The 14,691-nt window shown below is 40.6% G+C and overlaps 1 protein-coding gene across 5 annotated transcripts in view; it reads right to left on the bottom strand.

The window, feature by feature from the left end:
• LOC113888460 (multidrug resistance-associated protein 4-like) overlaps nucleotides 1–14,691 on the bottom strand; it is a 176,782-nt gene that overhangs the window by 90,356 nt on the left and 71,735 nt on the right. For all 5 annotated transcript variants that reach the window (XR_003509979.1, XM_027535582.1, XM_027535583.1 and 2 more), the window contains one exon: nucleotides 3,235–3,381. Coding sequence is in view for 4 of the 5 variants with exons in the window: in XM_027535582.1 (XP_027391383.1) it covers nucleotides 3,235–3,381 (147 nt within the window). In the remaining variant the exon portion in view is untranslated. The remainder of the gene's footprint in view (nucleotides 1–3,234; nucleotides 3,382–14,691) is intronic.

Here is a 14,691-nt window from a genome sequence, read left to right as displayed (position 1 = left end):
GTCCATGGGACTACAAGAGAGTCAGACATGACTAGCAGTAAAACAACAACAAATTAAATATATTACAAATTCATATGAAATAAGTCAATGTCAGTGGTAAAAAGAAAGACAAAATAGGATGATACCTAAATAAAAACAAAAATACCACCAAATGGCAGTGGGTGGGGAATTGAAACTGAGCCTTGATTTTTAAAACAAGGGGAAATCATGTGGCAGTATCAGGAAGGGTTGGTGGATTTGAGAATGTGCCCTATCTTTAGATCCATCCCATCTAAGACTCACTCCAAGTGCTAAGTTTGTAAATAAACAGTTGCAAAATATCTAAGTTAATCCTAATTGTCATACCAATTTTGCTTTAATTATCAAGATTAATTTTGCCAAGTGATACTTTTTAAATATAAGTATAACCTCTCTGTAATTTTTTCCCTCCAGATGGCTCACAGCACCTCACATTTTGGGTAATCTTGGATTGTGGCCATTTACAAGTTTTGAGTTTACTACTGGTGTAATAAGTCATTATTTTCAGAGGTAAACAAGGTGTGACAAGCACAGGCATATGAATAAGCATCTAAGAAGTACACAGGGATATAGGCAGGAAAACAGAAATATTACTAAATGACTAGGAATCACTTACCATTGATTTTATTTCCCTTCTCAGAATCCACAATTATAGTATATCCTTAAGGCTGCAGGATAAAATATGGGAATTTCTGGTAAATATCTGGTGAAAACTAAAAATGTCACTGTCACTTCAGTAAATAAAGGATGCTTCAGCCATCAGGATACTGCAGCAACCCCTGCAAGGGTGGTGAACCCTGAGGAGACTCAGGATGAGAAAGAACAGGACACTGGCCCCAGACAGGGAAGGTTCAAATCAAAGGACGTGTAACAGGGAGAAGCCAATTGTGACTCCATGCTGGACCTGATTTTTGACCACTGCTATTCATTGCTTTGGTCAAGGAAACCTGCCCCTCTGCCTGAATGTTAAAGTGGTTTTTTTCAGCTCACAGTGAGACAATCTGACCCTCACAAAGTGTGAATGGCTGCAGAAAAGAAAATATGAACAATTACCATCTTATTGTGCAAGATAATGGCCTTTTGACTTTACTTCCTTGCCTCCTCTCCTCTCTGTTCTATAAAAGAACCAGGCATCCAGACCCCAATAAGATGGTTATTTTGAGACATCAGTCTGCCATCTTCTCAGTCTGCCAGGTTTCCAAATAAAGTCATTATTCTTTGCCTTAACATGTCATCTGTAAGATTTATCAGTGTTGTAAGGCGACCAGGGTGAGCTTGAATTTGCTTAGAAGTAACACCACTCTATGTGGTTCTCTCTTCATGCCATCACATACCAGAAACAAAGACACCATAAACAATCTATTACAAATTCTATTTTTAAAAATAAACACAAGGAAGAGTTCAATTTAATATACTACTAAAAGAGTAAATAACCGATGACCCTAAACCTTTGGGCCTATCTTTGCAGTCCTTATTTGGGCTTCTATTTTCTTGAAGGGATGAAGTTCTGATAACAGACACAGGAGGGGGAGACAAGATACACGCTGGTATGCCTGCCGCTCTCGGATTAGTGACCTTAAAGGTTTAAACTTGATTCTAAATCCTTGAATAATAAATCAGCATCTGGAGATGCATATAGGTCATCAAGAGCCTGGTTAACAAGCGGTCACAAACACTCAGAGGCTGTGATAACAGAAATTCAGTCCCACTTGATGCTCCCAAATTTACAACTGTAGTTTTCACATTAACAGGCAAAGTAGAGTGACTTCACAGCCATAATAGCAAAGACTCTTCCAATCACTTCCTCACTCTAGCTTCGTAATTAGATGAGATTGTGTGGGTCTCTGCACTTTATCATCCTGTGCTCCTTACAGTGACTGGACTACAAAACATGTGTTGAATAAATCTGCACAAGATGCTGCACCAAACAGCCTTATTTAATCCTCACAACAGTCTTGTGAAACAGGAAGGGCACTGGTTATTCCCATTTCACAGGAGAGAAGTTCCCAGACACCATGCCATCATCCTCACTGAGGTTCATTAGGCACTGACCCTGTGCTAAGTGCTGTGAATGTATTAACCTGCTTAATGTCCACAACGTCAAGATATTGCTAAGTGTGTGAGAAGTATACTCATTTTATAGGTAAGGAAACTGTGACACAGAGAAATTAAATAACTAGCATAGAAGTATTAACAACTATAACTGGCTACTACTATTAGTAACTATATCCAGGATTGAACCCAGGAAGTTGGCTCCAGACTCCATACTTATAACCATGACAACATCCTGCCTGGAGATTTGCCTGCCTAGTAGTATCTACCTACTTAGGCCTTGATTACACAGCTAGTTGATGACCAGGCCAAAGCTATTGCTGTCCTCTCTCCAGTCACATCCCTGCCTCAACAGGCCCTGTAAATCATGACCTGCAAAAACAAAGCCACCCTGGGCCTCAGCACAAGTCTAACCAACTGAGCAGAGTGGGCATGTATGCTGATGAACTAACTCTTCATAGAAACCCAGGTAGCTTTGGCTACCTTCCAGAGCAAGACAGGTTGAAGGCCTCAGGGTGGAGGATGAAACCACTGGGAAACCTTCAAGGACACTCTTACTTAATACTGAAGATCCACCTGCTGGGTACCACAAGACATCTTTAATGTAACCAAAGGTCCATTGTAAAACTAGAGAGTTGATTTTATTGAAGAGGATGTTTACATTTCACTGATCTTGTATTTTAATTAATTTTATACTACCATTTAGGTAAAACTCAAAATATGAGCATAGGTCAGAGCACTGTGGTCCCAGAAATGGATGGGCAATGGAAGAAAGAAGCACACAGCCTGTCTTCTGTAGAGATGTTCCTGGAAGATGGTCCCCCTTAGTTAGCTTAACACTATGTAACACAGCCAACATTTTAACAACTAGTCAAAAACATTTTTTCATATGCCACATAGCAAATGGATTCCTAAATCATCCTGCAAAGTAAATATTTATGTATTTTTACAGACATGCATAAATTGGAATAAAAGCTTATATGCTCCTATATTCAGATTTTCTCTGGTAGGAAAAATTATCAGTGAAGCTTTTTGTAGAAAATGAATAAACATATACAGTGATTTTCTTCCAGGCATCTCTTCCATTTTCAAATATGAAAATGCAAATAGACACTTAATGTGTTAACAAGACACATTCATTTAGAAATTTCGTGTCTGACTTACCTATTGGATTTCTATGGAAGAACAATACTGGAGCTCTTAAAATGGACTCCAACATTTTGTTGTGCAAAGTTTGTGAAGAATTAACAAGGATGTAAAATATCAACAGAGACCTTGTGATACCAAAAAGGACAGTAGACACAGTTAACCCTGAAAAAAAGAAACATCACTCAGCACAAGATCTCTGTCTTATCCTCAACCATGCTAAAGTATGGCAGGCAGTTTAAAAAGATACTGTGCATTTTATTCTATAAATAAAATTTGTATAGAGCTTTACATATATACAGAATAAAAAACATATATATATATAAATATATATATATATATATAAAGTAGGTTATATAAGAGTTTAATGAATTCAAAAATACATTTATAAAGAAAAATATAAAAATCACTGTTTTCCTCCCACTAAATACAAACAACATAGGGGAAAAAAAATCATATGTAAACAACAGCTTCATTCTAGGCTTGCCTAATTCAATTACAAGTTCTAATAAAACTTATAAGACAGATAATTATACAAGTAGCTGATCTTCCTTTCTCTACCTTTCAAATCTCATTATTTACAACATGTCCCATAATCTAAAAGTAAGGTATGCTTTGGTGAAAGTGAACGTGTTAGTTGCTCAGTCAAGTCATACTCTCTGCAACCCCATGGACTGTAGCCCCCGGGATCTTCTATCCATGGAATTCTCCAGGCAAGAATACTGGAGTGGGTTGTCATTCCCTTCTTCAATGCTTTGCTACCAGCACATGAATTAGCAGGGAAAGGAGAAATGATCTACCACTTCCTTGTAAATTACAAGGAAATTTACTTCCATGTAAAGTAGCTTTTTAAGAACCTATGGTATAACACAGAGAACTCTACTTAATGTTCTGTGGTGACCTAATTGGGAAGGAAATTGAAAGAGAAGATATATGTTCAACTGGTTCACTTGGCTGTACAACAGAAATTACACAACATTGGAAAGCAAAAATAACAAAAATTAATAAAAATTTAAAATATTAAAAATAAAGTAGCTACTTCTATGCCCAAGTAGCTATAAAGAACATGAAAAGATCATGTTAAATTGCAAATGGACAATCTCTTTCATAACTGAACTTCAAGAAACTACAAATAATATTTTGACATGAGATAACCTAAACAAGATAATCTAAACTAATCTTTCACAGATGGAAAAGGAGTACGTCAAGGCTGAATATTGACACCCTGCTTATTTAACTTATATGGAGAGTACATCATGAGAAACACTGGGCTGGAGGAAGCACAAGCTGGAATCAAGATTGCTGGGAGAAATATCAATAACCTCAGATATGCAGATGACACCATCCTTATGGCAGAAAGTGAAGAAGTAAAGAGCCTCTTGATGAAGGTGAAAGAGGAGAGTGAGAAAGTTGGCTTAAAGCTCAACATTCAGAAAACGAAGATCATGGCATCCGGTCTTATCACTTTATGGCAAATAGATGGAGAAACAGTGGAAACAATGGCTGACTTTATTTTTCTGGGCTCCAAAATCACTGAAGATGGTGATTGCAGCCATGAAATTAAAAGACATTTACTCCTTGGAAGGAAAGTTATGACCAACCTAGACAGCATATTAGAAAGCAGAGACATTACTTTGTCAACAAAGGTCCGTCTAGTCAAGGCTATGGTTTTTCCAGGGGTCATGTATGGACCTGAGAGTTGGACTATAAAGAAAGCTGAGTGCCGAAGAACTGATGCTTTTGAACTGTGGTGTTGGAGAAGACTCTTGAGAGTCCTTTGGACTGCAAGGATATCCAACAAGTCCATCCTAAAGGAGTTCAGTCCTAGGTGTTCATTGGAAGGACTGATGCTGAAGCTGAAACTCCAGTATTTTGGCCACCTCATGCGAAGAGTTGACTCATTGGAAAAGACCCTGATGCTGGGAAAGATTGAGGGCAGGAGGAGAAGGAGACAACAGAGGATGAGACAGTTGGATGGCATCACCAACTCTATGGACATGGGTTTGGGTGGACTCCGGGAGTTGGTGATGGACAGGGAGGCCTGGCGTGCTGCGGTTCAAGGGGTCAAAAAGAATCAGACACGACTGAGTGATTGAACTGAACTGAACTGAATCTCTTACTATTTTATAGATTCCCAAATCATTTGTAAATAAATATAATCATTTAAATTTATGTCTTATCAATGACATAAAGGAGCACTACTATGCATATAAAAATTAAAATATACCTCCAAACATCTCTTCAACTCACAATGCTATATAGATTGGGGATAACTTTGGCAACATATATCCATCAAGTACTTTTTTCCATTCAGCTGCCACATCAGTGTTATTTAAATTCTGAAAGCTGCTTAAATTCCTGAATTCCATCAACAGGTATTTGCCTTAGCCCACCATACTATATGAATGTGTAACAGAATTCATTCCTTCTTCTTTAAGCCTTCATTGTCCACCAATTCAGAAGGTAAATAGCTGGTAGATTCAAGTTTCTTACCAAGTGATCAATAAAATAAATACCAAATTACAATAAGTCGATTTTTATATAACTTACTCTTTGCAGAAAGTTTTTCCAAAAAAAAAAAAAAAGAGAGAGAGAGAGAGAAAGTTTTTCCAAGAATTTCCTGTGAGGATATTTAAATTTTTACTTATTAAAAAAAATTATTGGGGGTATAGTTGCTTTACAAAGTTGTGTTAGTTTCTTCTGCTCAACAAAGTAAACCAGCTATATGTATACATATATCCCCTCCCTCTTGGACCTCCCTTCCCCCATCCCTCCCCTCTAGGTCATCACAGAGCACTGAGCTGAGCACCTTGTATTATATAGCAGCTCCCCACTAGCTACCTGTTTTACACATGGTAGTGTATCTATGTCAATCCTAATCTTCCAATTCATCTCCCTCACATCCCCATTTCCACTCTGTGTCCAAATATCTATTCTCTACTGCTACAACTCTATTTATCCCCTGCAAATAGGTTCATATGTACCATTTTTCTCATTTCCATGTTGCTGTTGTTGTTGTTCAGTCGCCAAGTCTCATCCAACCCTTGGCAACCCCATTGACTGCAGCACGCCAGGCTTCCCTGTCCCTCTCCCGGAGTTAACCCAAGTTCATGAATTGGTGATGCCACCCAACCAGCTCATCCTCTATCACTCTCTTGTCCTTTTGCTTTCAGCCTTTCCCAGTATCAGGGTCTTTTCCAGTAAGTCAGCTGCTTTCATCAGGAGGCCAAAGTTTTGGAGCTTCAGCTTCAGTATCAGTACTTCCAATGAGTATTCAGGGTTGATTGGCTGATTTCCTCTAAGACTGACTGGTTTGATCTCCCTGCTGTCCAAGGGACTCTCAATCTCAAGTCTTCTCTAGCATCACAGTTCTAAAGCATCAATTCTTCAGTGCTCAGCCTTCTTTATTGTCCATTTCTCACATCCATACATGACTACTGGAAACAACATAGCCTTGAGTATATGGACCTTTGTTGGCAAAGTGATGTCTCTGCCTTTTAACACACTGTGTAGGTTTGTCATAGCTTTCCTGCCAATAAGCAACTGTCTTCTAATTCCATGGCTGCAGTCACCATCCACAGTGATTCTAGAGCCCAAGAAGAGGAAATCTGGCACTGCTCCCACATTTTCCCCTTCTGTTTGTATGAAGTGATGGGACTGGATGCCATGATGTTATTTTTTTTTTAATATTCAGTTTTAAGCTGGCTTTTTCACCCTCCTTCTTCACTCTCATCAAGAGGCTCTTTAGTTCCTTTTTGCTTTCTGCCATTTGAGTGGTATCATCCACATATCTGAGACTGATACTCTCCAGCAATCTTGATTCCAGCTTATAACCCATCCAGCCCAGCATTTCATATGATCCCTGCTCTGTGTATAAGTTAAATAAACAGGGTGACAATAAACAACCTTGTTGTACTCCTTTCTCAATCCTGAACCAATCAGTTGTTCCATACAGGGTGCTGACTGTTGCTTCTTGACCTGCATACAGGTTTCTCAGGAGACAGGTAAAATGGTCTAGTATTCCAATCTCTTTAAGAGTTTTCCATAGTTTGTTATGACATACACAGTCAAAGGCTTTAGCTTAGTTAGTGAAACAGAGGTACATTTTTTCTGGAATTCTCTTGTTTTCTCTATGATGCAGCAAATGTTGGCAATATGATCTCTGGTTCCTCTGCCTTTTCTAAATGCAGCTTGAACATCTGGAAGTTCTCAGTTCACATGATGCTAAAACACAGCTTGAAGGATTTTTGAGCATAACATTAGTAGCATGTGAGATAAGCAGAATTGTCTGGTGGATTGAACATACTTTAGTACTGCCCTTCTTGGGAATTGGGATGAGGATTGACCTTTTCCAGTCCTGTGGCCACTGCTGGATTTTCCAAATTTGCTGACATATTGACTGCAGCACTTTAATAGCACTGTAAATCTTTTAGGATTTTAAATAGCTCTGCTGGAATTCCGTCACCTCTACTAGCTTTACAGGGAGCTGTGCTTCCTAAGGCTCACTTGACTTCACACTCCAGAATGTCCGGCTCTGAGTGAGAGACTACATCATTGTGGGTATCCAGGTCATTAAGATTTTTATTGTACAGTTCTGTGTATTCTTTCCATCTCTTCTTGATATCTTCTGCTTCAATTAGGTCTTTACCATTTCTGTTCTTTATTGTGCCCATCTTTGGATGAAATGTTCCTTTGATATTTCCAATTTTCTTGAAGAGATCTCTGCTGTGGCTGCTGCTGCTAAGTCGCTTCAGTCATGTACAACCCCATAGATGGCAGCCCACCAGGCTGCCCCATCCCTGGGATTCTCCAGGCAAGAATACTGGAATGGGTTGCCATTTCCTTCTCCAAAGTACGAAAGTGTAAAGTGAAAGTGAAGTTGCTCAGTCATGTCCGACTCTTTGCGACCCCATGGACTGCAGCCAATCAGGCTCCTCCATCCATGGGATTTTCCATGCAAGAGTACTGGAGTGGGGTTCCATTGCCTTCTCTGAAAGAAATCTCTAGTCTTACCCTTTCTGTTGTTTTCCTCTATTTCTTTGTATTGTCCATTGAAGAAGGGCTTGTGATCTCTCCTTGCTATTCTCTGGGACTCTGCATGTTCTAGGAGGTCTTCTAGGTCTTCATAGAACTGGTCAACTTCATCTTCTTTGCCATCAGTGGTTGGGGAATAGACTTGGATTACTGACATGTTGAACGGTTTGCCTTGGAAATGAACCAAGATCATTCTGTCATTTTTAAGGTTGCACCCAAGAACTGCATTTTGGACTCTTGTTGATTATGAGGACTATTCCATTTCTTCTAAGCAATTCTTGCCCACAGTAGTAGATACAATGGTCAACTGAATTAAATTCACCCATTCCCATCCATTTTAGTTCACTGATTCTTAAGATGTCTATGTTTACTCTTACCATCTCCTACTTGACCACGTCCAGTTTACCTTGATTCATGGACCTAACATTCCAGGTTCCTATGCAATACTGTTATTTACAGCATCATATTTTACTTTCCCCACCAGATACAACCACACCTGAATGCATTTCCACTGTGGCCCAGTCACTTCATCCTGTATGGAGCTATTTGTAGTTATCTTCCGTTCTTCCCCAGTAGCTTATTGGACACCTTCTGATCTGGGGGGCTAATCTTTTGGTGTCATATCTTTTTGCCTTTTTAACACCCAAAAAAGATGTCCTTTTAATTATAGGGGACTGGAATGCAAAAGTAGGAAGTCAAGAAACACCTGGAGTAACAGGCAAATTTGGCCTTGGAATACGGAATGAAGCACGACAAAGACTAATAGAGTTTTGCCAAGAAAATGCAGTGGTCATAACAAACACCCACTTCCAACAACACAAGAGAAGACTCTGCACATGGACATCACCAGATGGTCAACACCAAAATCAGACTGATTATGTTCTTTGCAGCCAAAGATGGAGAAGCTCTCTACAGTCAACAAAAACAAGACCAGGAGCTGACTGTGGCTCAGATCACTCCTTATTGCCAAATTCAGACTGAAATTGAAGAAAGCAGGGAAAACCACTAGACCATTCTGGTATGACCTAAATCAAATCTCTTCTGATTATACAGTGGAAGTGAGAAATAGATTTAAGGGCCTAGATCTGATAGAGAGAGTGCCTGATGAACTATGGACGGAGGTTCATGACATTGTACAGGAGACAGGGATCAAGACCATGCCCATGTAAAAGAAATGCAAAAAATAAAAATGGCTGTCTGGGAAGGCCTTACAAATAGCTGTGAAAAGAAGAGAAGCTAAAAGCAAAGTAAAAAAGGAAAGATATAAACACCTGAATGCAGAGTTCCAAAGAATAGCAAGAAGAGATAAGAAATCCTTCTTCAGTGAGCAATGCAAAGAAATAGAGGAAACAACAGAATGGGAAAGACTAGGGATCTCTTCAAGAAAATCAGAGATACCAAAGGAACATTTCATGCAAAGATGGGCTCGATACAGGACAGAAATGGTATAGACCTAAAAGAAGCAGAAGATATTAAGAAGAGATGGCAAGAATACACAGAAGAACTGTACAAAAAAGATCTTCATGATCCAGATAATCACGATAGTGTGATCACTGACCTAGAGCCAGACATCCTAGAATGTGAAGACAAGTGGGCCTTAGAAAGCATCACTATGAACAAAGCTAGTGGAGGTGATGAAATTCCAGTTGAGCTATTTCAAATCCTGAAAGATGATGCCGTGAAAGTGCTGCACTCAGTATGCCAGCAAATTTGGAAAACTCAGCAGTGGCAACAGGACTGGAAAACATCAGTTTTCATTCCAATCCCAAAGAAAGGAAATGTCAAAGAATGCTCAAACTATGGCACAATAACACTCATCTCACACGCTAGTAAAGTAATGCTCAAAATTCTCCAAGCCAGGCTTCAGCAATATGTGAACTGTGAACTTCCTGATGTTCAAGCTGGTTTTAGAAAAGGCAGAAGAACCAGAGATCAAATTGCCAACATCTGCTGGATCATGGAAAAAGCAAGAGAGTTCCAGAAAAAACATTGATTTCTGCTTTATTGACTATGCCAAAGCCTTTGACTGTGTGGGTCACAATAAACTGTGGAAAATTCTGAAAGAGATGGGAATACCAGACCACCCGATCTGCCTCTTGAGAAATTTGTATGCAGGTCAGGAAGCAACAGTTAGAACTGGACACTGAACAACAGACTGGTTCCAAATAGGAAAGGGAGTACGTCAAGGCTGTATATTGTCACCCTGTTTATTTAACTTATATGCAGAGTACATCATGAGAAATGCCAGACTGGAAGAAACACAAGCTGGAATCAAGATTGCCGGGAGAAATGTCAATATCCTCAGATATGCAGATGACACCACCCTTATGGCAGAAAGTGAAGAGGAACTAAAAAGCCTCTTGGTGATAGTGAAAGAGGAGAGTGAAAAAGTTGGCTTAAAGCTCAACGTTCAGAAAATGAAGATCATGGCATCCAGTTCCATCACTTCATGGAAAATAGAATGGGGAAACAGTGTCAGACTTTATTTTTTGGGGCTCCAAAATCACTGCAGATGGTGAGTGCAGCCATGAAATTAAAAGACGCTTACTCCTTGGAAGGAAAGTTCTGACCAACCTAGATAGCATATTCAAAAGCAGAGACATTACTTTGCCAACAAAATTTCATCTAGTCAAGGCTATGGTTTTTCCTGTGGTCATGTATGGATGTGAGAGTTGGACTGTGAAGAAGGCTGAGTGCCAGAGAATTGATGCTTTTGAACTGTGGTGTTGGAGAAAACTCTTTAGAGTCCCTTGGACTGCAAGGAGAACCAACCAGTCCATTCTGAAGGCAATCAGCCCTGGGATTTCTTTGGAAGGAATGATGCTAAAGCTTAAACTCCAGTACTGTGGCCACCTCATGCGAAGAGTTGACTAATTGGAAAAGACTCTGATGCTGGGAGGGATTGGGGTCAAGAGGAGAAGGGGACGACAGAGGATGAGATGGCAGGATGGTATCACTGACTTGATGGATGTGAGTCTCAGTGAACTCCGGGAGTTGGTGCTGGAAAGGGAGGCCTGGCGTACTGTGATTCATGGCGTCGCAAAGAGTCGGACACGACTGAGCGACTGATCTGATCTGATGCGGTTCACGGGTTTTATGCAGTTCATTGGTTTTTATAGCATGGGCGGCTGCAACCTGCGCATTTAGCTCTGGCAGCTGTGACTGGCACACTTAGCACGGTCAAGAGTAGCTACCCCATGTCCAAGGTCAGCGGCAGAAGCCAGGAGGACCCCATTCCCAAGGGGAGGCAGCCAAGAGTAGTTACCCCACGTCCGAGGTCAGGGGCGGCGGCTGGGAGGAGCAACCCCACCTCCAAAGAGCAGGGGCTGTGCGGGCACAGGAGGGCCTAGAGGAGCTATTCAATGTTCAAGGTCAGAAGGGGCGGCAGTGAGGAGATACCCCTCGTCCAAGGTAAGGAGCAGCGGCTGTGCTTTGCTGGAGCAGCTGTGAAGAGATACCCCATGTCCAAGGTAAGAGAAAACCAAGTAAGACGGAAGGTGTTGCAAGAGGGCATCAGAAGGCAGACACACTGAAACCATACTCACAGAAAACTAGTCAATCTAATCACACTAGGGCCACAGCCTTGTCTAACTCGATGAAACCAAGCCATGCCCATGGGGCCACCCAAGATGGGCAGGTCATGGTGGAGAGGTCTGACAGAATGTGGTCCACTGGAGAAGGGAATGGCAAACCCCTTCAGTATTCTTGCCTTGAGGACCCCATGAACAGTATGAAAAGGCAAAATGATAGGATACCGAAAGAGAAACTTCCCAGGTCTGTGGGTGCCCAATATGCTACTGGAGATCAGTGGAGAAATAACTCCAGAAAGAATGAAGGGATAGAGCCAAAGCAAAAACAATACCCAGCTGTGGATGTGACTGGTGATAGAAGCAAGGTCCAGTGCTGTAAAGAGCAATATTTCATAGGAACCTGGAATGTCAGGTCCATGAATCAAGGCAAATTGGAAGTGGTCAAACAAGAGATGGCAAGAGTGAACGTCGACATTCTAGGAATCAGCAAACTAAAATGGACGGGAATGGGTGAATTTAACTCAGATGACCATTATATCTACTACTGTGGGCAGGAATCCCTCAGAAGAAATGGAGTGCCCATCATGGTCAACAAAAGAGTCTGAAATGCAGTACTTGGATGCAATCTCAAAAATGACAGAATGATCTCTGTTCATTTCCAAGGCAAACCATTCAATATCACAGTAATCCAAGTCTATGCCCCAACCAGTAACGCTGAAGAAGCTGAAGTTGAACGGTTCTATGAAGACCTCCAAGACCTTTTAGAACTAATACCCAAAAAAGATGTCCTTTTCATTATAGAGGACTGGAATGCAAAAGTAGGAAGTCAAGAAACACCTGGAGTAACAGGCAAATTTGGCCTTGGAATACAGAATGAAGCAGGACAAAGACTAATAGAGTTTTGCCAAGAAAATGCACTGGTCATAGCAAACACCCTCTTCCAACAACACAAGAGAAGACTCTACACATGGACATCACCAGATGGTCAACACCGAAATCAGATTGATTATATTCTTTGCAGCCAAAGATGGAGAAGCTCTCTATAATCAACAAAAACAAGACCAGGAGCTGACTGTGGCTCAGATCATGAACTCCTTATTGCCAAATTCAGACTTAAATTGAAGAAAGTAGGGAAAACCACTAGACCATTCAGGTATGACCTAAATCAAATCCCTTATGATTATACAGTGGAAGTGAGAAATAGATTTAAGGGCCTAGATCTGATAGATAGAGTAGCCTGATGAACTATCGAATGAGGTTCGTGACATTGTACAGGAGACAGGGATCAAGACCATCCCCATGGAAAAGAAATGCAAAAAAGCAAAATGGCTATCTGGGGAGGCCCTACAAATAGCTGTGAAAAGAAGAGAAGCTAAAAGCAAAGGAGAAAAGCAAAGATATAAACATCTGAATACAGAGTTCCAAAGAATAGCAAGAAGATATAAGAAAGCCTTCCTCAGCGATCAATGCAAAGAAAGAGAGGAAAACAACAGAATATGAAAGACTAGAGATATCTTCAAGAAAATTACAGATACCACAGGAACACTTCATGCAAAGATGGGCTTGATAAAGGACAGAAATTGTATGGACTTAATAGAAGCAGAAGATATTAAGAAGAGTTGTGAAGAATACACAGAAGAACCGTACAAAAAAGATTTTCATGACCCAGATAACCACGGTGGTGTGATCACTCACCTAGAGCCAGACATTCTGGAATGTGAAGTCAAATGGGCCTTAGAAAGCATTACTATGAACAAAGCTAGTGGAGGTGATGGAATTCCAGTTGAGCTATTTCAAATCCTGAAAGATGATGCTGTGAAAGTGCTGCACTCAATATGCCAGCAAATTTGGAAAACTCAGCAGTGGCAACAGGACTGGAAAACATCAGTTTTCATTCCAATCCCAAAGAAAGGCAATGCCAAAGAACATTCAAACTACCTCACAATTGCACTCATCTCACATGCTAGTAAAGTCATGCTCAAAATTCTCCAAGCCAGGCTTCAGCAATATGTGAACCGTGAACTTCCTGATGTTCAAGCTGGTTTTAGAAAAGGCAGAGGAACAAGAGATCAAATTGCCAACATCCGCTGGATCATGGAAAAAGCAAGAGAGTTCCAGAAAAACATCGATTTCTGCTTTATTGACTATGCCAAAGCCTTTGACTGTGTGGCTCACAATTAACTGTAGAAAATTCTGAAAGAGATGGGAATACCAGATCACCTGACCTGCCTCTTGAGAAATCTGTATGCAGGTCAGGAAGCAAGAGTTAGAACTGGACACTGAACAACAGACTGGTTCCAAATAGGAAAAAGGAGTATGTCAAGGCTGTATATTGTCACCCTGCTTATTTAACTTATATGCAGAGTACATCATGAGAAATGCTGGGCTGGAACAAGCACAAGTTGGAATCTAGATTGCCGGGAGAAATGTCAATAACTTCAGATATGCAGATGACACCACCCTTATGGCAGAAAGTGAAGAGGAACTCAAAAGCCTCTTGATGAAGGTGAAGGAGGAGAGTGAAAAAGTTGGCTTAAAACTCAACATTCAGAAAACGAAGATCATGGCATCTGGTCCCATCACTTCATGGGAAATAGATGGGGAAACAGTGGAAACAGTGTCAGGCTTTATTTTTTTGGCCTCCAAAATCACTGCAGATGGTGACTGCAGCCATGAAATTAGAAGATGCTTACTCCTTCAAAGAAAAGTTATGACCAGCCTAGATAGCATATTGAAAAGCAGAGACTTTATTTTGCCAACAAAGTTCCATCTAGTCAAGGCTATTGTTTTTCCTGTGGTCATGTATGGATGTGAGAGTTGGACTGTGAAGAAGGCTGAGTGCCAGAGAATTGATGCTTTTGAACTGTGGTGTTGGAGAAAACTCTTTAGAGTCCCTTGGACTGCAAGGAGA

Source organism: Bos indicus x Bos taurus, unplaced genomic scaffold (genome assembly GCF_003369695.1).
Source record: "Bos indicus x Bos taurus breed Angus x Brahman F1 hybrid unplaced genomic scaffold, Bos_hybrid_MaternalHap_v2.0 SuperScaffold_100147, whole genome shotgun sequence".
Classification (NCBI taxonomy): Eukaryota; Metazoa; Chordata; class Mammalia; order Artiodactyla; family Bovidae; genus Bos; species Bos indicus x Bos taurus.
The sequence above is the reverse complement of the archived record's forward strand: the minus strand, read 5'-3'. Positions and strand labels throughout refer to the sequence as shown.